This window comes from Topomyia yanbarensis, chromosome 3 (assembly GCF_030247195.1).
Source record: "Topomyia yanbarensis strain Yona2022 chromosome 3, ASM3024719v1, whole genome shotgun sequence".
Lineage (NCBI taxonomy): Eukaryota > Metazoa > Arthropoda > Insecta > Diptera > Culicidae > Topomyia > Topomyia yanbarensis.
In genome coordinates, this window is record NC_080672.1 from 418,736,767 (window position 1) to 418,763,742 (window position 26,976).

A 26,976-nucleotide genomic window follows, 5' to 3' on the forward strand; every position below is an offset into this window, starting at 1 on the left:
TCCGACGAGAACCTTTCCCCACAACAAGTCGCTGCCGCTTCAAATCTAACTCCTTCTCTAGGACGAACCATCAACCGAATTTGTGTCGATAATGCTGCCGTTCTTGCAGCAAATTCCAAGCTGAAAGCATCTAGTTCCCCGGGCCCAGATGGCGTTCCCTCGATTTTTGTCAAAAAGTGCATCAGCGGGCTTCTTGAACCACTTCGGCGAGTCTTTGTGCTATCACTCAATACTGGAACATTCCCTTCCTGCTGGAAAGCAGCGCACATGTTTCCAGTTCACAAAAAAGGAAACAAATCGAACATTGACAATTATCGAGGAATCTCGTGTTTAAGTGCAGTATCAAAACTATTCGAGCTGGTTGTCTTAGACCCTCTTTTCTTTCACTGCAAACACTACATTGCAGACGATCAACACGGATTTATGCCTAAACGATCGACAACGACTAACCTGCTCTCGTTCACAACATATGCAATGGATGGATTCGCTGACGGATTGCAAACCGATGCTATTTACATGGATCTATCTGCGGCCTTCGACAAAATCAATCATGATATCGCAATAGCGAAGCTGGACAAACTCGGTATTCATGGACAACTTCTGCGCTGGTTTCGTTCCTACCTCGATGGAAGGCAGCTCCAAATCAGCATTAAGGACTGTCTATCTACACCATTCTTCGCTACATCCGGCATCCCACAAGGAAGCCATCTCGGTCCAGTGATATTCCTCCTCTACTTTAATGACGTCAACATCAAATTACAAGGACCCCGCCTTTCTTTTGCCGACGACATGAAAATTTTTCAACAAATACGGGATAAAACCGATGCCGAGCTTCTTCAGAGGGAATTGGACAGCTTTAGTACGTGGTGTGATCTAAACAGAATGGTTTTAAACCCGAGCAAATGCTCAATCGTTACGTTCACGCGGAAACGCCATCCGATTCAGTTTAACTACCATCTCTTCGACTCGAGTATTCCAAGACACTCTAACGTCAAGGATCTCGGAGTCATCATGGATTCAGCACTAACGTTCAAACCACATACATCATCCATTGTGGATAAGGCTTCAAGACAGCTTGGGTTCATCTTGCGAATAGCGAAAAACTTTAAGGACGTATACTGTTTAAAATCTCTCTATTGTGCGCTGGTTCGCTCAACACTGGAATATTGTTCTGCTGTTTGGAACCCTTACTACCAGAACGGTGTCGACAGAATCGAGGCCGTCCAACGCCGGTTCATACGCTTTGCACTCCGACATCTTCCTTGGCAAAACAGATTTCAGCTGCCGAGCTACGAAAACCGTTGTCAGTTAATACAGCTCGATACTCTAAGCATCCGGAGGGACTGCTCTCGAGCCCTGTTCGTCTCGGACTTACTGTGTCTGCCAGGGTGGATTGCCCTACAATCCTCGGACGCCTCGATCTTCAAGCTCGCGTTCGAGCTCTGCGCAATAACTCTCTTCTGCGAGTCCCATTCAGGAGAACTAACTATGGGCGCCAGGGCGCTGTAACCGGACTCCAGCGCGTGTTTAACAGTGTGGCGACGGCGTTTGACTTCAACCTGACAAGGAATTCGATAAAAACTAAAATTATTCGTATTCTGAAATGTAATTAGTTTAAGTAACCACCATTGGGGCCAAGGGGTCTGTTGGTGACGGTACAACAAATAAACAAATAAACAAATAAACAAATAAAGAACATTTCCATAAGCTCAAGCTCCATTTTCACCTTTGACAACTGCTTCACTTCGTGCACTGTAACTCTAACACGGGTTTGCGTATGGTCAATCGCCATTGTGTTCTTCCATACATACTTTATTTCACTCATTTTATTCACAGAAGAGAGACAGGGGGACTTTTCTCTTTTTATGGTACACTTTTTAGCTTATAGTCTGTTCGAGATGAGAAGGTAGACTGTTTTACTGTTCGTATGTAAAAATAATTAAATGTATTTGTTTTAATTACTATCCCAATATTTTTTAATGTAATTTGTAAATAAATACTGTTCAGACCCGTTTCTATTAGTACCTCGGTGTAGTTTACGTTTTTAGAATCAAGACATCTTATTTTTCTTTTTAAATAAATTAAATCTGTTAAAATATTCTTCTTTAGTCTATAGACATAGTAACATAACCCTTCCTGAATATTTAATATAAATTTCCCTCAAGGCGGTCTTCTAATGCAAAATTAAAGATTGATTTATTTGCATATGCATCTGCATATATCGTAATTTGGCATTTGGATTTATTTGCATATGCATCTGCATATATTTGTATTTGGCCGGAACATATTGCTCGATAGAAAGCACCACAAAAATAAAAGTATCAGTTTCCTGTATTCACCAGACAATACACATCAAATAAATGTAACTGTTTTTTTTTGTCGTTCGCTTTACGTTAACTTGGACACAAGCAAAAAATGCATTGTCTACGGTGGTTAGAAACAGACTGATGTATGACTTTGATTGGGTTTTATAAACCACATGGTTTTGAAGTAGCAATGATGGAATAGTTTACTGACGAGTGATCATTGGAGTTAACTGACAGATGGAAAATGAGCTTACCTTTTTAAATACTAATTTACTTTGATCTGCATTTAGTTTAAAAATATGCTGAGTACTTCTGGGTAATTGTTTAATTAGCTTATATCGAGCCTATCAAGAGGTCATTCGCTTTTAGTGACGCCAACAGCTGCGATGTCAGAAAATTTCTTTGGCAATTTGGTTAAAGCTTGTTGGTTTTGTCGTTGCATGTTTTCAATAAACTGTCTGATTAATAGTTGCCTATCACTACTCCAGGAGATTTAAAGAAAGATTAACGTTAAACACATCACTATCATTTTCTGCACAATATTTCACGTTTTAGCAAAATTTGATTTAAAAACGAAATGAAATGGGCGACAGTTTCAAAAGTCTTCTTAGAAGAGGCTTCTTTCCACGTTTAGAAGCCTTCGCTGATCATTTATTAGGACTAAAATATTTAAAGCGGTTGAAATAATTTCTTTAGATGTGACTAAAAGAATATTCTGCGCTCTGGTGTTGACTGGATTAGAAAAGAATGGTCGGGAAAGATCAATTGTTGTTTCGTAAAAATGTAAAAAAGTTGATGGCTTGACATCAGATGCTTCCGACCGCCCTGTTAAATCCCCAGATAATCTCTTCCAACCAATCCAAATGGCGGGACACCCGAGCGAACAGTTCAACATACCCCGGTCCAATTCCAATACCGGTAGAAGTTTCTATTTGAATACCCAAAAGCTTGAACATGCAGGTACGGTTACTCCTCGTTTGCAGAGCTGCTCCAGAAAGCCGATAACCCATTCTTGTGTCATCGTCGTTATTGAGCACACATAGGTTCCCATCTGACACTCCGTCGCGCATGTTCCAGTAATATTTCATTGGATAACAATATTCTTCGTCTACTGCTTTGTTCACTACGGTTTCGATTATGTTTTGCTTTTCGTCTGGAATAGGAATGAATATTCAACTACATTCGCCATAATATCTGTGCAGCCAACCTACAATCATTAACGTGGCCCGTCACCAGCAGCAAATCATACAAATTCTCTGTCCAATTGCTGGCCAAACACGGTGGAAGAAGTGAGGAGGAAAGTCGAACCGAACGGATCAGTTCGATCAGTGCAAGATCGTGGTAAGGTTCTCCAATATTGTATCCAGGATTGCAGGTTATATTCTTAATTGAATATTCACCATATTCTATGAGAATTTTTACCGGTTTGAAACTGAAACAACTCGTAAAATATTAGTTTGCTACCTGTTAGTGAGAAATTGCATATACGTACTCACGACAATGACATGGAAACAATACATATTGTTCACTTACGAGGATCCCGGAACACGCAGACATTGGCATTAAATCGAAAATGATAGTCACCTAACGAATTAAATTTTCAGATTCAGTTACGACAATCTTAACCTTGAAAACTTACCAAATGAGGACTTCTTGAGTTGCTACAATTTTTATTACCTCGCATTTTCGCAATTCTCTTGTATTTCTCACATTCTGAAAAAAAATCATTCCCAGTTAGATAACAAATATTAACTTATCAAAATATACATACCAATTTCACTGATTCGTTTCTTAACTGGTTTGACAATTTTATCTCCCGTAAGGGTTAGGTTTTTAATCCATTGCAGATAGTAACCTACATCGGTGAATGCGATAAATGTGTTACATCCACTTTTTTCATCTATTCCGGAAAAGGCAACAATTCCCTTCAGCACGAATCGTTTACCCTCGCTGAAGTATATTCCGCCGCCACTGTCCCCGTTGCAGACCCTTGTACCTTAAAAATAATTTCCCAAAAACCGGTGAGAAATGCCTCGAAACAACCACCTTCACTCACCATTCCGATCACCCGCGCAGAACATCCCTTGGTTCAAGAATCGTCCAAACAGCACCGGATCAGCCTCGACACACTGCTGATGACTCACCACTGGCATCTGTGCCGTTCGCAGCAAACGAGGAAGTTCACCACTTTCCAGCTGACCCCATCCGGTAACCCAAATTCGATCCCCTTCTAGCGTTCGCGATTCCTCGTCGGGAAATACATCTAAACATATCGGAATCACGTAATCGGAATACTGTACATCCGAACTCAGCCTCAATAAAGCAATATCAATCCGGTTGCTTTCAAACTCAGGATGCACATGCACCTCGCTGACATTCATTACTTGAATTTCTTCGGATAGTTCCGACAAATCATACTGCCCAATGTGCACCGATAGTTCGGCCGATCTCATCGGATACCCGTTGGATCGAATGACGCAGTGTGCCGAGGTTAGCACGTGACGTTCGTTCAGCAAAGTCCCACCACATCGGTACCGGTTGCCAGCGGAATTACGATGGAACAAGGCCACATGCCACGGCCACTGTCCCAGCTCGTCCGTCCATCCGCTGGACAGGACGCCACCGATGCGTTTCTGAATTCCACACTGGTACGGGGTGTTATTGGATTGAGCTGTTAAGGGTGTGATCGCGGCGATGATCACCAGTAGAATTGTCACTATCATTGTGTTAAGTCAATAAATATGAACCGCTCAGTTCTAGTTGTCAGCTACAACTGATCGGTGTGGGACGGTTCAGTAAACTAAGTGATAAGAAAACTTCTTTCTAGCATCGTCAGCGGCTGTAGATTAGAGAAGATCGGGGCTAGTTGACGGTGTTAAAGATGCTCGTGAAAAATAAGACTCCAACGATCAACGATTATCAAAGTGCCGGTGTACTTTAATGAAATAGTATCAAAACTGATTGCAATAGTGGAATTGTGAATTTTTCGATATCTGTAAGAAGAAAAAAAAACGAATTTCTAACGATCTAATGTGGTAGTTTCCTGGTGTGTATGTGCCCTGGCAGGCATCGTAATTCTCGCTCTCTCACGCGAGAATGGGGTCAGCCAATGTCAAACTTTTCCAGGAAAAGATGAGTCACACCATTTTCCACCTCCACAAATAGCGAGAGAAATCTTATTGCGATGAAATTTAACTTAATTTCTCACCGGATAACGTTATCATTTTATATGTTCGTGGAAATAAACAAAAGTATCAAAATACTCCATTACCAATAAAACCGACAACATTGTAGTATAGACATGTTTTGTAATGTTTATGATGAGAGCCAGTTAGGCAGCGGGCCCAAAAGGGATACTGTAATCAACTCGCCAGCTCATTCTCCGGCGGATTTATTTATTCGGGAAAGTTGTTTCAGTGCTAATAACTTTTCATGTAAAAATGTGAGATTTGATTGTCGAAGCGGTGAATTATCCGGATTCATTTACTTATAGCAGTGTTTAATGAACATCTACGCATCATACTGACTTATTGACGTGTATAATCATGCATGTTAACATTGGACACACCCAAACTGTTCATTAATTGTTGAATCCTTCACAGCATACATAGAAGTCCTGCAGTAGTCTAAAGATTGAGCCACGAGGTGAATGAATTCCAATAGCAAATTAAGTCGTCCTGGAATATACTAAAGATGACCATATTAGGCGAGAAAAACCCATGACAGTTGCGAAAAAGGAGAACCCACCCCTTTCGTTACCCAGCACACGAACGTGCCTGGCGAAATTCTCCTCAAGTTTTACGCAGTCATAAAAGTCACACACGCGATTCTTGCTAACCGATAATCTCAATACATTGAGATCGTCTGCGAAGGACTAGCGAGGAGTCTAAGTACACAACATTGAAGTAAAACAGATACATCCACAATCTCATGTTACTTCCCTGGGCTACCGTGATTAAAGTAATAAATAAAAATGAAAAAATAACAGGTAAGTATTTTGGGAAGCTGGAGGCTTCTATTTAATGAAACGGTTTTTGTTTGGGTGAAAACAGAGATATTTTCGAGACGCTCGCCACTTTTATGCGTAATGAGCGTACTATTTGGACCGCCAATTCCATCAACCACCGTTAAGCGGATCGCGTCGGTGCACACGATTGCACACGCCACGTCAAAGAAAATACATAATGCGCCAATCGACAGCTGTGACTACACAGATTAATTTTTTAATACTCTTTGTTTTTTTGCAAGGGTTTCAGCGTAAAAAAAACACTTTTTTGCGATTTTAAAATAAATTTGGGTGAAGCGAATTGAGCGAAACATTTGTACAAGCGACTCGGTGTTAATATTTTTCAAGAAAATTATTATTTTTCAGGAAATATTTCGCTATTTTATGAGTAAAAAGCCCATTTATCATCTGACCCGTGTTGGTCTACATGAAATTTAATGTTGTAGTATGGGAAAGCCCATTTCAAGGTTCACTTCAGAAGCAAATCTCGGAATGCGCGTAAAAACTCATAATGTTTTCGTACGATTTTTCAACAATTACAATAATCTCACATAACAAATAACAGAATTACATACAAGGCATAAAACATTACAATAACATTACAGAAATATTTTAACATAATCTTATAAGATATGTCAATCTCATTTCTTGAAAACATCACTAGAAACATAAAAATCGAAATGGTCATATACACTATTGAAAACATTACAACTCGCCCTTATGGGTTCGTTCTTACCACACTCGGTGCGCTGAAAGTCGAGTCTTAAAAAGTTACGTGATCTAAGATTTCTGGGGAGTACGTTAATGTTGATTTTTGAGAGAATATCTGCGGTATCCATTTGGCCAGTCAATATTTATTTATTTATTTATTTATTTATTTATTTATTTATTTATTTATTTATTTATTTATTTATTTATTTATTTATTTATTTATTTATTTATTTATTTATTTATTTATTTATTTATTTATTTATTTATTTATTTATTTATTTATTTATTTATTTATTTATTTATTTATTTATTTTTTTATTTATTTATTTATTTATTTATTTACAGTTAATATCAACGAACACAGTATGGTCCTAATGATAATTTCTTAAAATAGTTAAAAAATTGGTTTGTATTCTGCTACGCGGGGTGTGAAAGTCAAATTCGGATGAAACTCTGTTGAATGTCTGCTGCAAACCAATGACTGCACCGTTGGCTCCATAGTTAGTTCGGCGAAGAGGTAGTCGGAGGCATAAATTATTGCGGAGAGCACGAGGACGAGCGTTCATATTTATCGCAGCTCGGGGCAGTCAATTCGATCGCTTAGAATACCCGAAATCGTCATAACACGGGACAGGTCCCGCCGTACTTGCAATGTATCGAGTCCGATAAGCTGTCCGCGACTTTCGTAACTTGCCAGCTTGGTGTGATTGGTTGCTCCAAGGAAACTGGCGGAGGCCAAACCGAACAAACCTGCGCTGTACTGACTCAGTTCGGTGGACACCGTTGAGGTAATGAGGGGGTTCCACACAACAGAGCAATATTCCAATGTTGTTCGAACGAGTGAGCAATAAAGAGACTTCAAGTAGTAAATATCTGAAAAGTTCTTAGAGTTCTCATTATGAACCCCAAACAGCGTGATGCTTTTGCGACAATATAGCTGATATGCTGCTTAAATGTCAATTGTTCATCGAGAAAAACTCCGAGATCTTTGACATAATTTGCTCTGTCAATCGTGGCTTCTGTTAGACAGAATTCGAATCGAATTGGCGGTTTTTCCTCGAAAACGTAATGATCGTGCATTTTTTAGGATTTAGGGTCATTCGGTTGATTTCACACCAATCCGCAAAGTTTACTAGTTGCCGTTGAAGAAAAGCTGCGTCGTCAGTATTCCGGATTATGTGGTATAACTTAAGGTCATCAGCGAATGACAACCGTGGTCCTTCTAAGAAAAAGTTAACGTCGTTGAAATACAGGAGAAAAATCAAAGGACCGAGATGACTGCCTTGCGGAATACCAGATGTAGCGAAGAATTCTTCGGATACACAATCACCTATTTTGACAGCCAGACGACGATTACTGAGATACTATTGCATCCAACGGAGTACATTGGTACCAAAGCCAAGTCTATCCAATTTTGCCACTGCAATAGCGTGATTAATCTTGTCGAAAGCAGCTGAAATGTCCATATAGATTACGTCAGTTTGAAGGCCATCAGACATGGCATCTGTCACATAGGACGTGAACGACAGAAGATTCGCAGACGTTTCGGCATAAATCCCAACAAATACCGCTCTTAATGTATTTCGCCTTTTTGCCAGAGTTTCCATATCGAGCAGACGACAGCGATCGATGTATGGTGGTAGCTCTGTTGGGTTACGCCACGGCAAAGTCATAAGAGCAAAGCGGAGGAATCTTGTTTGCACTGCTTCAATTCTGTTAGTCCAAATCGTATAAGGATACCAAACGGCTGCGGAAGCTTCCAGGACAGACTGAACAAGTGAATAATACGACGCCCACAGACAAAATGGATCAGTAAACTCGTTGGCTATTCTTATTATGAAGCCAAGGTTTCTAATTCCCTGTGCTATAACATGAGAGTAATGGTTTCTGAATGTCAGTTGCGAGTCCAGGAGTACACCAAGGTCTCTGATAACTGACAATCTCTCTAGCAATTGGCCGGTGATGTTGTAGCTACAGAGAATTGGATTTTTTTCTGCGCGTGAAAGATATTATAGAGCATTTGGACGCACTGAGAGTCAACAAGTTGCGATTACACCAATTACAGAGAGCATCTAGATGTCGCTTAAGTTCGATACAGTCCTCTATTGACCGCACAATGAGAAAGAGTATGAGATCATCAGCGTATATAAGTTTGCACCCTGGAGGTATAACATAGCAGACGTCATTGAAGAATAAAGAAAAAACAACGGTCCGAGATTGCTCCCTTGAGGTACACCCGACAAGTCGATGAAGCTATATGACACGTTACTTCCTAATTTCACAGACAGAGAACGATCTACGAGATATGATTTAAGCCATCCTGTAAAATTTCATGGAGCACTCAGCCGTTCGATCTTTGCCAGAAGAAGAGAGTGGTCTAGAAACTATTCGATATCGTCAGCGAGTTGTGTATCGATAATTATCGTATGATCTTAAATCCCGCAAAATGTTCTGCAATCATCTTCTCTTGGAAAAGATAATCAATCAGGACTGCTTATTCCTCGGGTGTGTTCCATGAAGAATCTTGGAGTAATATCAAATTCTATGCTCACTTTCAAGCAATACGTCAACATATGTCGTGCAACCTGGGGTTCATCTTTCGTATTGCCAAGTCTTTCAGGGATATATATTGCCAATCTCAGAGTTCTAGGTCTAGATTTATTAATTGAGTAGCTATACAGATGTTCCGGATCTTCCGGATGATTTTCACGTCGAATTCACGGTCAATAGGTAAGTCAAATTGTCAATATACTATTTTAGTTGGGATTTTATATAAACTTCCAAGCCGTGTTGCTTGTTCAATATGATGAAAAATACTATTTACCGCTGGAACCGGCATCGGGATCATAATCTGGAACATTCAAGATAAGTCTATCATGCACAAATTTTCTCATTTTAGTTTTGTTTGTGTTTATTATTAGTATTCTGTTTTCTGTCAATAAACCTGTGATTTATGATGATAGTTCTGCATACTTCTGTGCATGCCAAACATGACCCCATTCCGCACCGATTCCCACTGGTCATTCAAGTCAAAAGCGGTAATATTTGGGTACAAGTTAATATAAATTTGGCTGAAATTGCAACTTAAAATTTAACTTGAAATCCGGGTCAATATGACCCGCTAATACCTTATTTGTTACCAAAAGTTAACACTTAAAGAAGGTTAATCGCGTGACACATTTGTTCGACCTCCTTTTTCCAGTAATGTAATAAGGTCTGGGTTGAAGAATGACCATGACGACTTGTGATGGGTTTTAACTGAGCCCACGATAAGATCCCATTCAAACTATTCTTAAACAAGAGTAATAAGATTTTTTCAAGATCGTCGCAAATGTTTCTCTTGATATGGCACTCTTTAAGAAAAACTGTTGGAATTGATTGAAACTACTATGCTATATCTCACTAGGGTGAAAATTTGTTGGTAAAACCAGTCTTTGCACTTGAGGGCACAAATCCTTATTTCTTACACAGTTGCGTTTCGGCTTCGCCTGATCAGAAACCGACACTAACTTTTTGTCGCAATAGATTAGCGCCGGCTTGACGCAAATCCCTTAAAACTAAAACACACTTTGTGTTTCAATCGAACGACTGATCAAACGTGATGTCCCGTCCGAGCAGAAGTTCTGTTTATGCCGATGAGACACAGTGAAACCGAAACTTGTCTTGGCTTAGCACTTCTGCTCGGACGGGACATCACGTTTGATCAGTCGTTCGATTGAAACACAAAGTGTGTTTTAGTTTTAAGGGATTTGCGTCAAGCCGGCGCTAATCTATTACGACAAAAAGTTAGTGTCGGTTTCTGATCAGGCGAAGCCGAAATGCAACTTTGTAAGAATGATTGAAACCAATTGGAATTGTCGAGTAGCACAGGTAGAGCAGGCTAACTTACAGGTTCGAAGTCCGAAGCGACAGAGCAGAACGGTGATGCAACCGGCAAGTAATTAATCCTTTCATTACAGGTGACCGGTGGACTTCGAAGTCGACGAACTGAGGTACAACAATGAAGAGGTATGTACTCCCTTACGCACATTTACTTTCCACTTCTTATGGTTTACTTCCATTTATTAAATTCACTACACTACAATTTAACTAAACTTATCAAATTATTATTTTGCGCACTCGTACTTCACTCGGTAGGTATGCGGACCGTTTGACGTTTCTCGATTAGCTGCTAACTGATCGATGAACAATGGAGCCATTGGTCGGTTGCATGCACCGCTGAGATAAATGTGGCGCGCTGGTATCGTTATTCGTTGTACACGAACAGGAATTATACAAAACAGTTTAGTGTTTTGGAAGTTTGCCATGAATTCAGTCTCTTTATAAACATATACATTGATATGAAAATGCCTATGATTAATTGAACAATTGTTCTATTTAATCAAAAACTGAATTACTAACATGCAGTATAGATTCTTCAAATGTCGTTCAACTAATACAAATTTACTGGAATTCGGGAACTGTCAATAGGTTGAAATTGAGAATGTAAATCACATTGAAGCTCTCTTATAATCGACAACTACCTGTGACGTATTCAACTTTTTCTGGTTCAAGAGCCAATAGTTGTTGTAGTGATTGGTTATTTGAACTCACATTGCAGCACCGATCCGTAGGGTTATTTCACTTTTTACCCGTAACCGAAAGATTTGGCAATACTCTGAGCCAAAGTTCAAGCATGAGTAATTTTACAAATGTGTAATCGCAATTTGCAAGCAGCTTCTGAAAATTCTTGCAGTTCGTGTTTGCTAGGATAACCTTCCATTTCGGTAAAAATTGACTCACGAGGCTTTAAACCGAGCGGCTTTGAACTTAGAGCGACAGTAAGATATAAACATCTCATCGTTGCATCCTTGAATTTTCCCTTCAGCTTTTCATTCTGAATTTTTAATGTCGTGTTTTGCTATAGCAGATCGTCTATATTGGGTTGCTGTTCACAAATGCATTCTATAAGAAACATGCAGTAATAGAATTTAATGTTAGAATAGTGTTACGTAACCAGGTTTTTTTGGTACATAACTTACTATATGTATCGTCTTCCGGCGAATCCTCTTGTAAGATTGTTTCTTTTCTATAACAAATCAAATCGGATAATGCTCATCCGATTTTACATAACTTACTTACCTCAACCGAAGCATCAGGTATGTTTGGGCGTATTGCTTGATCCTTATAAAAGGGATCCACCGCGAGCTCGTTTGGCGTGCTGGTACCGGAGTAAATACTGGCATTTTGCTGAAAATATACCATTGAATTAGTTAAAAGTTTTGGTGCTGCATTTTCGAGTAGAAGAGTAAACCACTGGAATAATTTTGTTCCCACAGCTGCTCAAAAGTGCACCACCAGTGTAAACCATCGCCCCGGTGTTTTCCAATCAATAACTGCATAACTATACCGGATGCTAGTGCACCAGAAGAGAGAAAAGTTCGCTTACCTGTTATTACTTCTTATGATACTGTCATTTTGTTTAACGATAATTCTTTTTATGTTTTCAAAGTAAGCTGACGACCTGCACCGATGCGTTTTTCTTTCAGCCATATCTTGGTCTGGAATAGGCGCTTGATGCTGAAAAGAATCTTATTGCAATAAATCTAATTTCGCATGAAGATTAATACCTGCCTCTATTTTACTTCTGCCCAAATACTGAATTTTTTACATTTACCGAAATTCGCAATTCTTTCGTCGCCACGTTCACGTAATTCTTTCCCATGATTCGCAAAATGGCCGATCGAATTACTGGCAGTCGTCAATTCCGTGTTGCCAAAAATAACTTGCAAGTGTCAAAATATAGGGTAAATTGGGGAGAGATACCGCACATTTCTTAAAATCGATCCTGCATCCAAGTAAACCATTCAATATTCGATTAAATTATTTTTATCAATTGTGATTAGTTTCCAAAATACTGTGAAATGGTTTTTGTCATGAAAAAATTCATTAAATTTTCACGAACATTTTCAAAAAAAGGTCATTGCGGAAGGGATGCCGCACCGTCGTTTCAAACTGAAAAATGGTGAACAAAAGTATTTTTTAACTCTCGTTGATGTTTTCTGTGATTAGGTGTCCAGCTGAGTTTCTTGATGTTTGATTATACCTATAAATCGGCTAGCACCTTCACTTTTCTTAAGGGGGTGCTACCATCTTTAGAAACATTTTTTTATTCAACATTTTACAATATTTTTCTTTCGCAACCTTGTGTAACGGATAAGTTTGAGTAACTTAATTAAGAGTATTATTTATCTATATATTTGTACGAGCGATACATATCTATGTGTTAGTAGGGGTTCCTTAAAAGCAGTGTTTGGCTGTTTCTCCCAACAATGAATTTATATAACTTAGGTTTGTTCTTAAAAGATTCATTTTGAAAAAAAGCATTATTCCTTGAAATTTTCGTTTTTATCCCAATATTAACATCACTACAAATCAATGTATTCACGAAAATTAGTGCCTGAAAGTTTAAAGACTATACCGAAGTAACTAATACTTAGATACATATCGCCAGTTTAAATATATAGATAATTAGACTCATAATCCAATATGTCACTGTGTTAGGTCCATTAGTTTGTGGATATACCTTATTAAGAACCTATACCTAACGCAAATGTTCATTTAATGACATTCCGATGTGAAAAAATACTTTTTAGCTATGAATCCTTCGCCATCATGTACGAATGTCGTACAAATTTTCTGATATTCTAACGATGTCTTTGTAAGATAGCAATCTCTCGAAATATAAAGGACTGTTCTGAAACTTGTAGGACGTCTCTCGCTTGCAGATTTTTTTTATACTTGATAGATTTTCACGTTGAATTTATGACTTGAAATACTGCATATATGGGAGTTTGAAATACTTTGCTGAACTACTCTGAGAAGCACACAACTTCTCTACAATATGTAGCCTACAGAACTTCAATAAAATTTGTCCCATTTAGTAGAAGTTTACAACATCAAACAAAAAAATTATGGTATGTGCACGTACTATCGAGGCAAAATGTACGTACTATCGAGGGTACGTAGGGGAAACCGGGGCTAGTTGACCGAGTGACTTTTATGAAAAGGCAATTATGCGTAGTAGCGACATCTATAGTTATTTTGGTGGGGTATTAGGTCACCCATGTACCGACGTAATTCCAGGTGTTTTTGTGTTGTCGTTTGTACAGGAGCACGTTTGTTGTTTTTCTGGTGCATATGAGTAAATTTTTGATTTTTTAAAGTAATATGTGTAACGCGAATCAATTTACATCCGATTTCCAGAAGCGTGACACCGCTGGAAAGGGTATTCAAAACCCAACAAAATGGTAAAACGGTTTCCAGTATAACCTTACTTTTGTGTTCGTAAATCGTGATTGTTCTCGAAATATGTAGTGGGGTAAGTTAATCGAATTTTGTGCTGGGCTGGTTGGCCGAGTTATAAATTTAGCGTAGAGCAATGTGAACTTTGATATTCGTGAAATCCTAACCTTTTCCTGAGTGAAATTGAATATTATACTAATATGAATGATTTTGAGGAATACATATACATGAGAAATAAGAAAAAAAACCTGTTTCAATCCACCTAGCGTTCAAACGTTCAATATAACATGGAAATCTCTGTTATATTCATATTACACTTGGTAAGTACATATGAGTGCACGACTGCCACGAACCTGATGAGCAACATGTCGACGCTGACACCCTTGAAACAAACAAAAATATAATATTTGATTAGCTTGTTCGGCGTGAGTTCAATGTTAACTTTATGTTAACATATTTTGAAATTAGTTTAGTTCAGGAATATATCCAGAACCGGGAATTCTGGAATCATCGATAGTAGAAAATTATTCCAAGAATCATTGATTCACCATCAGCGATCTACAGGGTGCGCCAACTGGATGTATCCTATTTCAGCATTGAACAACACCGCCATTTTTTGTGATGCAAAATGGTCGCAAAAGAGCTGCTTTTTGTGTATCAAATGGGGGTGGTTATTTAATAGACGTTGTATTCTAAACCTGGTTTAGAATAAAATATCCTAAAAAAACATGTTTACTAGTGAAAAACGGCTGAAAAATGGCGGAGTTGTCCAAAGTTGAAAAAGGATACATCCAGTTGGCGTACCCTGTAGGCCAGCGAATCGAAGTAATTTGATGTTCATTTTAATTGATTGTACCGGTTTATATGAGAAATTCCCATGTGACTGCAATAACCAAGTTGGAAACCAAAAATCTGTACTGAATGAAATTCAATAGCATTCAATGGAATTATCATATGTTTTATTTGAAATCAGATTTGTAAAAATTGGTTAAAAGTTCGCTGAAAAATACACACAAAACTCGACCGTAATACCTTTACGGTAATAAGAAAAAATGCACTAATAGCAAGATGTTTAATACTAAAAACGGTCCCAACAAAACCCGAACGGCAATACCAACACCATCAAATCCTCTCTGCGTCGCACTCATGTTTCATCAATTCTAATACAATAAATATTAACGCGTAGGATTGTCTGGAAGTGTGTAGTACTTCGCTTGTCATTGTATTGCGCATCAAGCAAAGCAATCACAATGTGGATAAAGACGAGTTTCGATTTTCTCTACACGACACATTCCGTATTTGAAGATCGGCTCACACTCGGCTAGCTTCAAAGCACAGTCAGAAAAAAAAACCGGCAATAGTGGTGGGGTATTTAGGTCGGTGTTAAAATGATCACGTTCCTATCATTGGTTATTGACTAAACCGAATTCAGAGGAAAAAGACGAGCGTTTCGATCTCGATAAGACTTTACACGATCGGAACAGATGATCCTGAAAAACCATATGACAATTCATTGTTGTACAACAACAGATCTGACAACAAAACAACAATTATCGAATCCTTGAAAAAGGTCCCAAACGGACCGAAACGTCGGATGAAGACAAAATAGTTTGTTTTTGCTTAAAAATTAGACTGCAAAGCCTTACAACTAACCTAAAAATTGGAAACAGTCGACTCCAGTTCAAAGTAAAAAAACCTATCACGGACGCCAGCAGCAAGATAGTCATGTACGGGAAGCAAGACTTACGGTTTGGATCCACGTATTCGCACGCACATGCACACACAGACATTTTCTGATCTCGACGAACTGAAACGAAAATCTAAGATTTCCATATTGTAACCGTTATTGATCAACTCAATATGTTTTACAAAATTGTAGGTGCGAGTTAAATAAAACATTTTGTTTATAGCTAGTAGTGTACATAGGGTTAATGTGCTAGTAATGGACCCCGCAGTAGACGGTGCCAACAATTTCAAAGAAATTGGATAAATCTATTTGTACTTTTAATGTAGTATTCTATCAATTGATGATACCAAGTCTTTCAAACAATATAATGCAAATTTAAAGCATTTCAACTTGATTCCTTTAGTAAAATTTGATATTTCGAACTAGTATCCATATCTCTATAATGGACCCGTTTTCCTATTATGGACCTGGGTCCATTATACGCATATTCAACAATTAATACATAAAATTGTATTTTTTCAGTTTTCTGGTAATATCAAGAGTAATTTTAGCACAGCATTGTAAGAAAAATATAAAATATAAAAAAATAACAAAATTTTGTAATTCTTTCCTTTCATTAAATATTTCAATGGCACTCGAGACCTTTGACTAATGAATTAAATTTTTAATTGATCTGATGCTGATTTCAAAGGAGAACATGACTTTTATATCAAGCGATGTGATTTGCATGACGCTTATGAGTAAGGTGATGAGGTCTGCATTATAGAAAGTCTTACACAAGTTTGCGAAAATTGTAATTGGCATTTGTCTGAATTGATTGGTGGTCGATCTATGACAATCCATCAACAATACAGTGGAGTAAAGCATTTGCAATATTAACAAGTCGGCTCTAAACATGTTCAGTGTCTAAAGACAACGAATATTTTGTCATTTAATAATATTTTAAGATACCAAATACAAATTGAAAACGACACAACTTCTTGCATCATTTTGATCAGTTCATACAATTGCTTGTACATTCATGTATAACGATATCTGAAGCGTTTTGAAGAAACCGTAAGTATTTTTAGCTGACAGGGCCCATGATTTACATGATTTAATCCCCAACTATTTAATTTCTACTATTTCCCTGAAAAAGTTCGATAAAAGTACTTTGAATCTTTAGTTCTGTTTTATTTTGGGACGTAACAATAATGGACATGAAATTGCCTGGATATATGCAATATGTACAAGATTTCGATCTATATTATCTTACTATAAAAATGAATTTAATTACAGCTCGTTGATTTCAAGAAAGTTATTCGAAACAGTAATCAATGCTACATTTTACGGTATTTATTTTAGTATTCCGTAAAATCAAATTTTCATAAAGCTTCTTGAACGTTTAGCACCACCTTTTTTTTTTCTAAATCAATATATTTATTCTATTACTTTTCAATAGAAGGATATTAGTGAATAAATTGCAATTATTCTGCAACCCCGTGCACGACGAACTTGCTAAAATATTACTCCAGAATTTAATTTTTCGTCGTCTTTTCGGGCTATCGGGCTTTTTTTTTGACAGAACATTTCAATATAGAATTTCAATATAAATTTTAAATTGTCTTAGTTTGTTAGATCTACATCACAAAAGATTGTGTTAGTGTTAGGTATTAACCAGTAAAACAATATCTTTTTCATACGTAGTTTATTTACATCTGAGCTAAGTATCCTTTTTATAATAGTAAAACAATTACTTACAAACCATGTGTCAGCTGCGCTGGATTGAAATTGAGTGCAAATATCAATTTTGTATTGAATTATGGTGAAAAATCACATTCTAATTTCTGTCTAAGTCTTAAAGTTGTCTTGTAACCAACAGTATACGTTAAAAAACAGTTATTGATGAGGAATAATTGACAAAAAATCGTCAGGGGGTCCATTATACGCAAAGGGTCCATTATAGGCATACAAACCCTAAATTAAAAATAATATTAACCAACGAGAAACAACGTAAAATATTTAATTCAAATGAAATAAAAAGTGCACCACCTACTTACCCCTGTCGTTAACTACCTCGGTCTCTCCTACGCAGTTGTTATTGTTTCTGTCAGCTGTAGCGTACTTTCCAATGTTATGCTGAGTTTTGCTGACTCCTGCTGATAGAGTGATAACAAAAGTTCTAATCGTATTCGATCGATTTGTGAATGACGTCTGCGTCAGCCGTAGAAAAACGATTATTCTCTCACGAGACCTCAGGTCAGGTGAAGCGATACTTGAATAACAACAAAGCTTCAGCTGTGTTCGTGTGTTACAGCATCTAAGTGCATCTCAACGGTAGTATTCCGATAGTAGCTGGCATGCATTCAAGCGAGCGTGACTGCCAGTAAGTAGCTTTCAACGGGTGTGTTAATTGTTGTGAAAAATAAAGAGATTTTGCTTTCCAACGCGAAGCGTAATTCCGCGGAGAAAAACCAGTTCCTGTGTACAGTTATACACGTTATAAACTATCTGAAGTGAGACATTCACGTTACAAATAAACAGAAAAAGAATAAGATGAATAAATAACAGCTTAGGGCAATGTTCATGATGTTCTTAAACGAATATCAAATTTGAAATGAATAGCTCAATTTTCATTCCACCATTTGAACCAAAGCGTTAGAAATAATTACCAGACCAAGATCTTATCTCTGACAATGCGTCCAAATTAGTGCGGTGCAAACAATATAAGATGAAAATTTGTTACTTTTATAGAAGAAACATGATCTGAATGTTCGATTAGATAAAAATAGCAAGCATAAATAACATGATAAAACTATAAAAACCAAGTGCACGTTTATGAAAGTTTTATCAAGTTCACGTTTTATAAAACTATTCTTTGGCTTATTCGTGAATCGATCGATGCTGATTATACTTTTATAGACACTCTGTTATCAACTAAAAACAAAAACCGGCGTGGCAACTACGCCACTATAGACAGAAAACAATAACAACTGCATACTCTACAACCACCGACAAAGAGGGGTGTGAGTTCCCTTATCGGTGCCGGTTTCTCAGAAAGCTTACGGCGTCGCTTTTCTATCAGTTATGCACCCATCATCACAATCGAGAGGATCATTTCGAATTAAAACAATGATCGCGCCAGTTGTACTGGCAATCATCTCCGCGATCCCACTTCTACTAGCTCATTCCAATAACGCTCTGTACCAGTGTGGAATTCGCAAACGTTTCGGTGTTCAGCTGGTCCACCACGGATGGATAGCAGAGTTGGGACAATGGCCTTGGCATGTGGGCCTTTTCCATCGCAATTCCGCTGGCAGCGGGTACCGATGTGGTGGGACTTTGGTGGACGAACGTCACGTGCTAACCTCGGCACACTGTGTCGTTCGATCCAACGGGTATCCGATGAAACCGGTTGAACTGTCGGTGCATATTGGGCTGCATGATCTACGGGAACTACCGGAGCATGTCCAAGTGATGAATGTCAGTGTGGTGCACGTGCATCCTGAGTTCGAACTCAATCGGAATGATATTGCTTTGCTGGTACTGAGTTCGGAGGTGAAATATTCCGATTACGTGATTCCGATATGTTTGGATGCAGGGGCTGGTGATGACGTGAGAACGCTGGAAGGGAATCGAGGTTGGGTCACCGGATGGGGACAGTTGGAAAATGGAACACTTCCTCGTTTGCTGCGTACGGCACAGATGCCGGTGGTGAGTCATCTGCAGTGTGTCGAGGCTGATCCGGTGTTGTTTGGGCGATTCTTGAACCAAGGGGTGTTTTGTGCCGGTGATCGGAATGGTGAGTGATTTCAGCCAGCGAATGTTTTTAAGCCTTTTTCACCAAATTTTAGGGAAATAATTTTTAAGGTACAAGTGTCTGCAAAGGGGACAGTGGAGGTGGAATGTACTTCAGCGAAGGGGATCGATTCGTGCTGAAGGGGATCGTTTCCTTTTCCGGAATGGACGAAAATAGTAGATGCGACACTTCGAAGTTTATTGTATTCGCCAATGTTGGTTACTATCTTCCGTGGATTAAAAACTTGACCCGAACGGATGGTGAAATTGTGAAACCAGTTGAGAAACGTATCAGTGAAAGTGGTATGTAGAATGCGATTAGTCAAAGTTTGTTGTTTAACATGCTACTTTTTTCAGAATGCGACAGGTACAAGAGCATTGCGAAAAAGCGAGGTAATGGGATTTGTTACAACTCAAGAAGTCCTCATTCGGTAATTTTGAAAAGTTAAGACTGTCGTAAATATAATTGAATTTTTTCTTTAGGTAACTATCATTTACGAAGGATCATTGACTGCTTGTTCCGGGATCCTCGTAAGTGAAGATTATGTTCTGTTTCCGTGTCATTGCCGTAGGTGCGTATATGCTATTTTTCTTCATGAAACAGTACATAAAACTACTTTGTGTTCTTTCAGCGCTAGTTTCAAACCGGAGAAAGTTCGTATAGGATTCGCAGAATACTTGATCCAGAACGTAACTTGCCATCCTAAGTATAAAAACAGAATGGCTTATAATGATCTTGCACTGATCAAACTGGCCGATACAATTCGATTTTCCCCCGCAATTCTTCCGGCTTGTTTGGCCAATAATTGGACGGAGAATCTGTACGAAACGTTACTAGTAACGGGACACGTCGGTGCTTGTAGGATCGCTACATAAATATTGTCTAGAAACGTCATTCCATCCGATTCACTTTAATTGCAGATGACAGACAAGAACCGATCGAAAGCATAGAGAACCGAGTGGTCGCCAAAGGGAACTGCAACCAAATGGAACGTTTCTGGAAAGTCAGCGATGGAGTATCGGATGGGGAAATATGTGTGCTCAATACCGATCCGGAACGAACGGAGAGTGTGCGGCTTCCTGGAGCAGCCCTGCAAACGATGAGTACCCGCACCTGCATGTTTAACCTGTTGGGTGTGCAAATAGCTACTTCTACGGAAATCTTAACCAGAACGGAGCCACTGGATTTGTACGCTCGGGTGTCACATCATTTGGATTGGTTGGAAAAGGTTATCTGGGGAGAGAAAACACCGGATGCGGGGGAGAAGGATTTGACCGAAATTCCTGCGGTCACTATGGCTCCATTAGAGGATCCAGTAAGCACGACGGTTGGAAGCATCTCAACATTCACTACTGAGTCCAAGGCATCAACTGAACGATTGTTCACGAATCGAGAATTCGTCTTTCCAGACCATCCTTTTCTGAACCTTAACACAACGTAGAGTTAGTTAAGTTGATCGTGCGAGTATTCTTTTGCAGTTTGTGTTGAATACTAGTTATGGTGGTACTGATAAATAAGGTGTAACAGACTTGGTAAAAGCTCTGTATTTACTTTCCATTTCCTGTCGGTGGCCTTATTCGATATTTTAAGGAATGTCCCCGGCTGTGAAGGAGACATTTCTTTCGTTTCGATATAGGAGCCCCGCTTCAAATTTTTCGACCTGATATCACCCGATTTTTTTTTAACGGGAACAACATCCATTGTACTGAATGAGATAACTAAATTTTGGCACTACCTCAATGGGAATATGTGCAATAATTTTGTTACTAATTCCGTAGAATTGCTATAAATAACTATTTATATATTTTTTTTACATATATCTACAAACCGCGCGGCGAGCGAAAATATTATTGCTTTGTTGTACCCGTCCATAGCTGGCATGTAGGATTTTTTCAACATTCGTGCACACGTTCTTGTCGCTACCAAAAGTCAAATACGCTGCTTCCATGTCAGCACTTGGTTCGTGGTATTGCGCAGGATTTCAAAGCGGATTTAGCTCTTGGCAATGGTCCTCCAAGAAGCTAGCGAGGCCTATCTGTTTGGTTTGTTCAAAGACACTAATTAATGCACCATTCACGACAAATGACTGACCATCACGCAGAAAGACATTGACTGGCTCACCGGATCCGCAATAAACGTGCCGAAAACAAATGGCCGCCAGGGTCGGCGATTAACTTTCAGCCCCAGTGGGTAGTAAGATAAGCATAGGGTGGCATTTTAATATTTTTTTCCGTAGTCGTTTTATTCGATATCATAGCAAATTCCAAATGCACGTACCTTCCGCCTAACACTGCTCATAAGGTCTTGTTGAAGGTTTGGGCCGGCTTGTATTAAGTGGAGATCGATTTTTTCCTTTTGATTTCACAACCTTGTGATGCTTCTGGATGACCTGCACTGTGATGGCCCATTATTTTTTAATTGGCAGTAATTCCGGTGTGTTTGAGGGATTAAGATCATTTGGCATGAAGTTAGTCTTCTTTGCCTTGCACCACTCCAGAATATCTTTCGAGTAATGACACGAGATTATATTCGGCCGAGAAAGCGTAGAACTATCGTGAGATCTCAGAAGTGGAAGTAGACTCGTTTGAAGGCATTTTTTCAAGTACATCTACACATTGATCCTTCCGGTTATCAAGAACGGGGCTCAAAATAATCAACAAATAAAAACCAATCAGTGCTTTCTCTACGTCAGATGGCATTAATTTTGGGTTGACTACCAAGAATTGCCATAGATTAACTTCGCAACTTTTTCAAAACAATTTAAATCTAAAACTACTTTAACATAACTCAATTTCCTCGCTCATTAAAATCTGCAACTAACACCCGCCTTTCAGTATGCGCAGCTCCAGTTCAGTCCGCCCGTGGTTTAGATATACCTACAGAAGTACGTTGTCAGATACCTTAGTGATAAACAACGCATCACGTATATCCGAAATGTGAAACGTGTGAGCCTATAGGTGTATTACCCTATGTGCCTACAAACCGCCGAGAACATTTTGGAATGCAACTTCCAAATAAGTTATTTTATCCCAACGCAAATTTACAAGTCGCACGTTGCAGTGTTCAAGTCAATCCATAGCCCAAGTGGTACCAGCATCCGAAAAATTCGTACACAGTTTAACCGTATGCGGGCTAATGCCACCGCTCATTGTACCGTCCGGACATTATAGTCACGATGTTGCCCGCTTGGCATGCGCACAACTAATGATTGAAACGGACACGCGGTATCTCTATTTATAACCTCACCGCGTTTGATTGAGTCACTAAGGTGCTTCCGATTGACGGCTCTGCCCGGAATATACTGTCTCATGAAAAATCTCTGCTCACGTCAGCCGTTGGTCACGTCACATTCCTTGCTGTTGAAGGTCGTTTTGTTGGGTACAGATGGTGAAGTTATCTCTAGAGTGTCGGTGATATGCACTCAGTGCGAGTGAATACTGGACAACTAACCACAGAGAAACTATCGTGTTTAATTTACGTTGTACAAAATATATTTAAACGGTTCGCTCACAAAACAGGGAATTTGAAAAGAAACATGCCCCCACAATCAATAATCAAAGCAAAGCCTTGATACTACATTGCGTTGCGGCACTGGAGCTACTGTTTCAACTGACTTTGCAGCCGATTCTCAGTGTACTTAAACACACGTGCACTGAAGTAGGGCTTTTGAAACAAAACTCAATATTATTCAGAAGTCACATTCAACAGTAGAAGGTCTAACCGGTTTCTTATGCAATCCAACTCATTGGCGTCGAACGCGCCCTCCGATTCCTTCATTTCTGTTGTAATTCTCTTGGCTCGTTTAAAAATGAGTTTTTTTTCATAGGTAAGATCCCCCATACGCTCAAATGGATGTTGAAATAAAATCGATTCCTCGGCTTGAAATTATATCTATGGTCCTCATTCATGCCCCTTGTGGGTTTCTTCCGTGTCGAATAAAAAAAGCGCTCACACAACGAAATTCGACTGTGACCGAAATATCAAAGATTCACCTTAATAAATCCTTCTTGGTAATCAGTGTAAAACAAATAGATTACATTACTAGCGACGATCCTTTTTCGAAGGCATATCGCCTGTAAGTACCTACAGTTGAAGTTGAGATCGATGGCGTGGTCAGCGAGAAGAGTTTGGTTTGCGCGATTCTGCTGAAGCATGGGGGTGGCTCGTTTAAGAACCCTATAATTTAGCCAGTGTAGAATGTAAACGATTATATTCAACAACATTCACAGCAAACGGAAGTGGTGATGCTCTGTATGCGGAGAAATTTGGAGTTAGAAACGTAGAATATCATGGTAAAATATGTTAATCACATTAAACTTTTGAACATCCTAAATCGATCGTGTTTCACAAGAATAATTCCATATTTTAAAATAGCGTGGGATCTAAAAGACCCCGTAGCCTCTGGCCCTAGCCTAGTGTATCCATTCATAAAGCTGATACCTCCTTGGGAGGAGAAATCCTCTCCAATAGCGACTAAGGAAGCAGCAGTGGACGATATGATGCACTTGAACCAATTTCACCCAAAATTTCAACAGAAAATACAGTGATAGCAATTTGGGTGCGAGATACGTGCGTGACAGTTTTCAAATTATAAGTCTCCTCGAAGTTTTGAGTGAGTAATTACTCACACGGATCAATACAACCCTCGTCATCCGCCGGCCCTGATGGCCCTCTTCAGGAACCATGTAAGAGTTAGAACTAAAATTTTATGCTACTCGTACTCAGGGATGCCATTGTGGCAGATTTATCACAGCTAGAGTTTTATGCAACTTCCAGATAAAAAGGCAAACCGCTCATTCTGCCAGATTTTTAAATTATAGAAGCTGTTCCACACAAATTTTAGAAATTGGGGTCATATTCTCCTAAATTTTAAAAATATCTATTGATGCACGTTCTATGAAGACCAAAAACATTTTTACTTGAAATGGAAGATTTTCTTTGAAAAATAGTGGCAACCCTGCTCGTACTCGCTTCGTGATGTGACGGCTATCACGTAACACGAAATTTCACCAAACTTTGTTTTCTGGTAGGAATACTGGTTCTCTACAGTGTGATTTTTCCATTCGCAAACTTGCACCTTGTGTCAATGCGAAATGGGTTATTCGTTTCCGAACCTTCGATCGGAGCTGTGTCACCGCAAATGATAAGTATCCGATACAAGTGATATTATTTCATAGTCACTTCTCGTCGAAGAAGATTACAGGATTTATATTCCGGCTCGGGACGTAGGAATAAAGGGGGCAGTATCCGAGACAGGTCTCGCTCATCATGATCTACTGAGGGATGGGAGTACTGGACTATTAAAAATATCTGACTCCGCGAACCAGATTATCGCTGCTTCCAATGTTACTAATCCCCTTAAACTTCTACCTTCTGCTAACTGTTCACCCTATAGTGAGAACATTTTAGAAGCAGTTGACTGCTAAATGGCCCCTCCTCGCTGCGATCGTATCCTTCGATGGCTGATTCGTCGAACGAAGTCGAAGGGATTTGATCACTGTTTTACAGTCAGTGGAACTGCAAAAGAATCATCCCTAAAATCAGTTCTTTAAAAAAAAATTATATTTTGTAATGTGACCCATTTACATTGTATGAAACATGGTTTAGTGCAACAATAGACCGCAACTTCTTCGATTTTTATATCACTCGGTTGGGTTGAGAAGATTTCTATGGAGTAGTACTTTTGAGGATCAAAAAGTGCTATTCTTGCAATTAAATAACCTCACCTCGACACAAGGCATTGAAGTCATCTCTTGTCTAGTTAAAATCAATGGCAAATAGCTTTATATTGCTTCTATCTATATTGCTCCAAGAGTCTCGGTAGGGCACCGAACGCTTCGTAATATCACGGAATACCTGCTGACATCGCAAGTAGTTCTACGAGACTTCAAGTCCCACGGTACGGTGAGGGGATGTCTTCACGATGAATACAGTTCAACATCAATCCAAGATCTTTGCGAAAATTTCAACGTAACCATCTTAATCAGGGGAGAAATCACACGGACATCGCTACAGTTCGATTGCACGTGGAAGGTAATCTCTGATACCCACGATAGCAATCACCAGCCAATCATAATTTGAAGACCATCGGAATTAATCAATGCCTCGTATGGCCTCACACGAAACATCGATTGGAAGAACTACGCGACAGTGACATCCGACAAAAACAAAACAAGAGCTACCTCCGCAACTATTGGCGGCAGTTCGTTGACGGGTTAACAAAAGAAACATCAATGAGGAGTACCGCACAGTGAGGCAGGAACCTCTACCGCTCTAGGTATGTATACTGGAGGATGAATGTCTTCATTTTTTCGAGATATTTTTTTAAATGTCATTTGTTATAAAATAAAAGTATCTTTGGTGTATGCATCAAAAACGTCAATACTATATTTAAATTGTATTGACTGAAGAAAGATTTTTGATGGGACGCTTCTGTCACAAGATACAACTGATCTGGATCAGCTTCTACTAATCTAGATCAAAACCAAAATACTTCGCTGAAGACAATAATTTTCCAGTACACTGCCCCACTGTGTACCGCCCGACGAGTGCAAAACCGATCTACCGCACCGCGGTTTAAAAATCTGCTAGAATCCGCCAACAAACGCTTGTTGAATTTATTAACTTTCCTGAAAATAACATTGTCCCACACGATTGGAGACAAGTCAGCATCATCGCCATCCAAAAACCAGAAAAACCAGCCTCCGACCATAACTCTTATCAACCGATTGCAATGCTGTCCTGTACACGGAAGATAGCATAGCATAGCAAAAACGCCCGCACTCATCATGGGTGGCTGATACGGGCAGATCTTTTTCTAAAATAGTATAGTTCGCTGCACGCCTGGCCATGTCCTTACCAGTGGCGTAGTAGCGGGGGGGGGGTTTTGGGGACGAAACCCCCCCCGAAAATTTTTGGAGAAATTTGAAAAAATTGAATATGTTAAACAAAAATATGCCTAATATTTTAAATAAAGTTCTCAAAGTTTCATTTGCAAAAGTTATCTTGTGAAAATATTTCCTTGTAGTGAAAATTGACTGCAGACTCGGCACCTATCTGTCGGCAAGTTGTGGAGGCTAGCTCAACCGCCGAGGACTATAATAAGTAGATCGCGGCGAAGCGAGGAGCTAGTAGCTTAATGGTTTTCGAAACGGATATCGGTACCGAGAAAAATTTCGCCACATTCTGTTGTCCTTGACTGATG

The 26,976-nt window shown here is 39.1% G+C and overlaps 3 protein-coding genes across 4 annotated transcripts in view; 2 read left to right on the forward strand and 1 right to left on the reverse strand.

Moving 5' to 3' along the window:
• The window catches only part of LOC131688640 (polyserase-2-like), a 38,459-nt gene extending 27,246 nt beyond the window's left edge, over positions 1-11,213 (forward strand). The window contains exon 7 of the mRNA XM_058973047.1: positions 10,983-11,213. Coding sequence (XP_058829030.1) covers positions 10,983-10,986 — 4 coding nt within the window. The 3' untranslated portion in view covers positions 10,987-11,213. The remainder of the gene's footprint in view (positions 1-10,982) is intronic.
• LOC131688641 (polyserase-2-like) lies at positions 1,976-12,523 on the reverse strand. Its single transcript, XM_058973050.1, has 8 exons — positions 12,452-12,523; positions 12,145-12,252; positions 4,363-5,299; positions 4,078-4,302; positions 3,946-4,019; positions 3,799-3,890; positions 3,518-3,738; positions 1,976-3,459 (listed from the first exon to the last, which is right to left on the reverse strand). Exons 3-8 carry the CDS (start codon positions 5,027-5,029, stop codon positions 3,113-3,115), a joined length of 1,626 nt encoding a protein of 541 aa, XP_058829033.1. The 5' UTR covers positions 5,030-5,299; positions 12,145-12,252; positions 12,452-12,523; the 3' UTR covers positions 1,976-3,112.
• Positions 12,524-18,427: 5,904 nt separating this feature from the next.
• LOC131688639 (polyserase-2-like) lies at positions 18,428-26,615 on the forward strand. Of its 2 annotated transcripts, XM_058973045.1 has the most exons (7): positions 18,428-18,489; positions 18,728-19,775; positions 19,844-20,074; positions 20,129-20,202; positions 20,255-20,343; positions 20,404-20,630; positions 20,693-26,615. In XM_058973045.1, the coding sequence occupies exons 2-7, from the start codon at positions 19,061-19,063 to the stop codon at positions 21,211-21,213; spliced, it is 1,857 nt and encodes a 618-aa protein (XP_058829028.1). In that variant the 5' UTR covers positions 18,428-18,489; positions 18,728-19,060; the 3' UTR covers positions 21,214-26,615. The 2 variants fall into 2 exon arrangements, with proteins under 2 accessions (XP_058829028.1, XP_058829027.1); XM_058973044.1 differs by having other exon boundaries at positions 18,433-19,775.
• Positions 26,616-26,976: the final 361 nt, after the last annotated feature.

Excerpts from the sequence above, each read along its gene's own strand:
- LOC131688641 (XM_058973050.1), bottom strand. The coding sequence starts at position 5,029 with ATGATAGTGACAATTCTACTGGTGATCATCGCCGCGATCACACCCTTA. Across the intron at positions 4,303-4,362 it reads CTGCGCGGGTGATCGGAATG|GTACAAGGGTCTGCAACGGG; the intron begins GTGAGTGAAGGT and ends ATTATTTTTAAG. Across the intron at positions 3,891-3,945 it reads ACTCAAGAAGTCCTCATTTG|GTGACTATCATTTTCGATTT; the intron begins GTAAGTTTTCAA and ends TTAATTCGTTAG.
- LOC131688639 (XM_058973045.1), top strand. The coding sequence starts at position 19,061 with ATGCACCCATCATCACAATCGAGAGGATCATTTCGAATTAAAACAATG. Across the intron at positions 20,075-20,128 it reads GAAACGTATCAGTGAAAGTG|AATGCGACAGGTACAAGAGC; the intron begins GTATGTAGAATG and ends TACTTTTTTCAG. Across the intron at positions 20,203-20,254 it reads ACTCAAGAAGTCCTCATTCG|GTAACTATCATTTACGAAGG; the intron begins GTAATTTTGAAA and ends TTTTTTCTTTAG.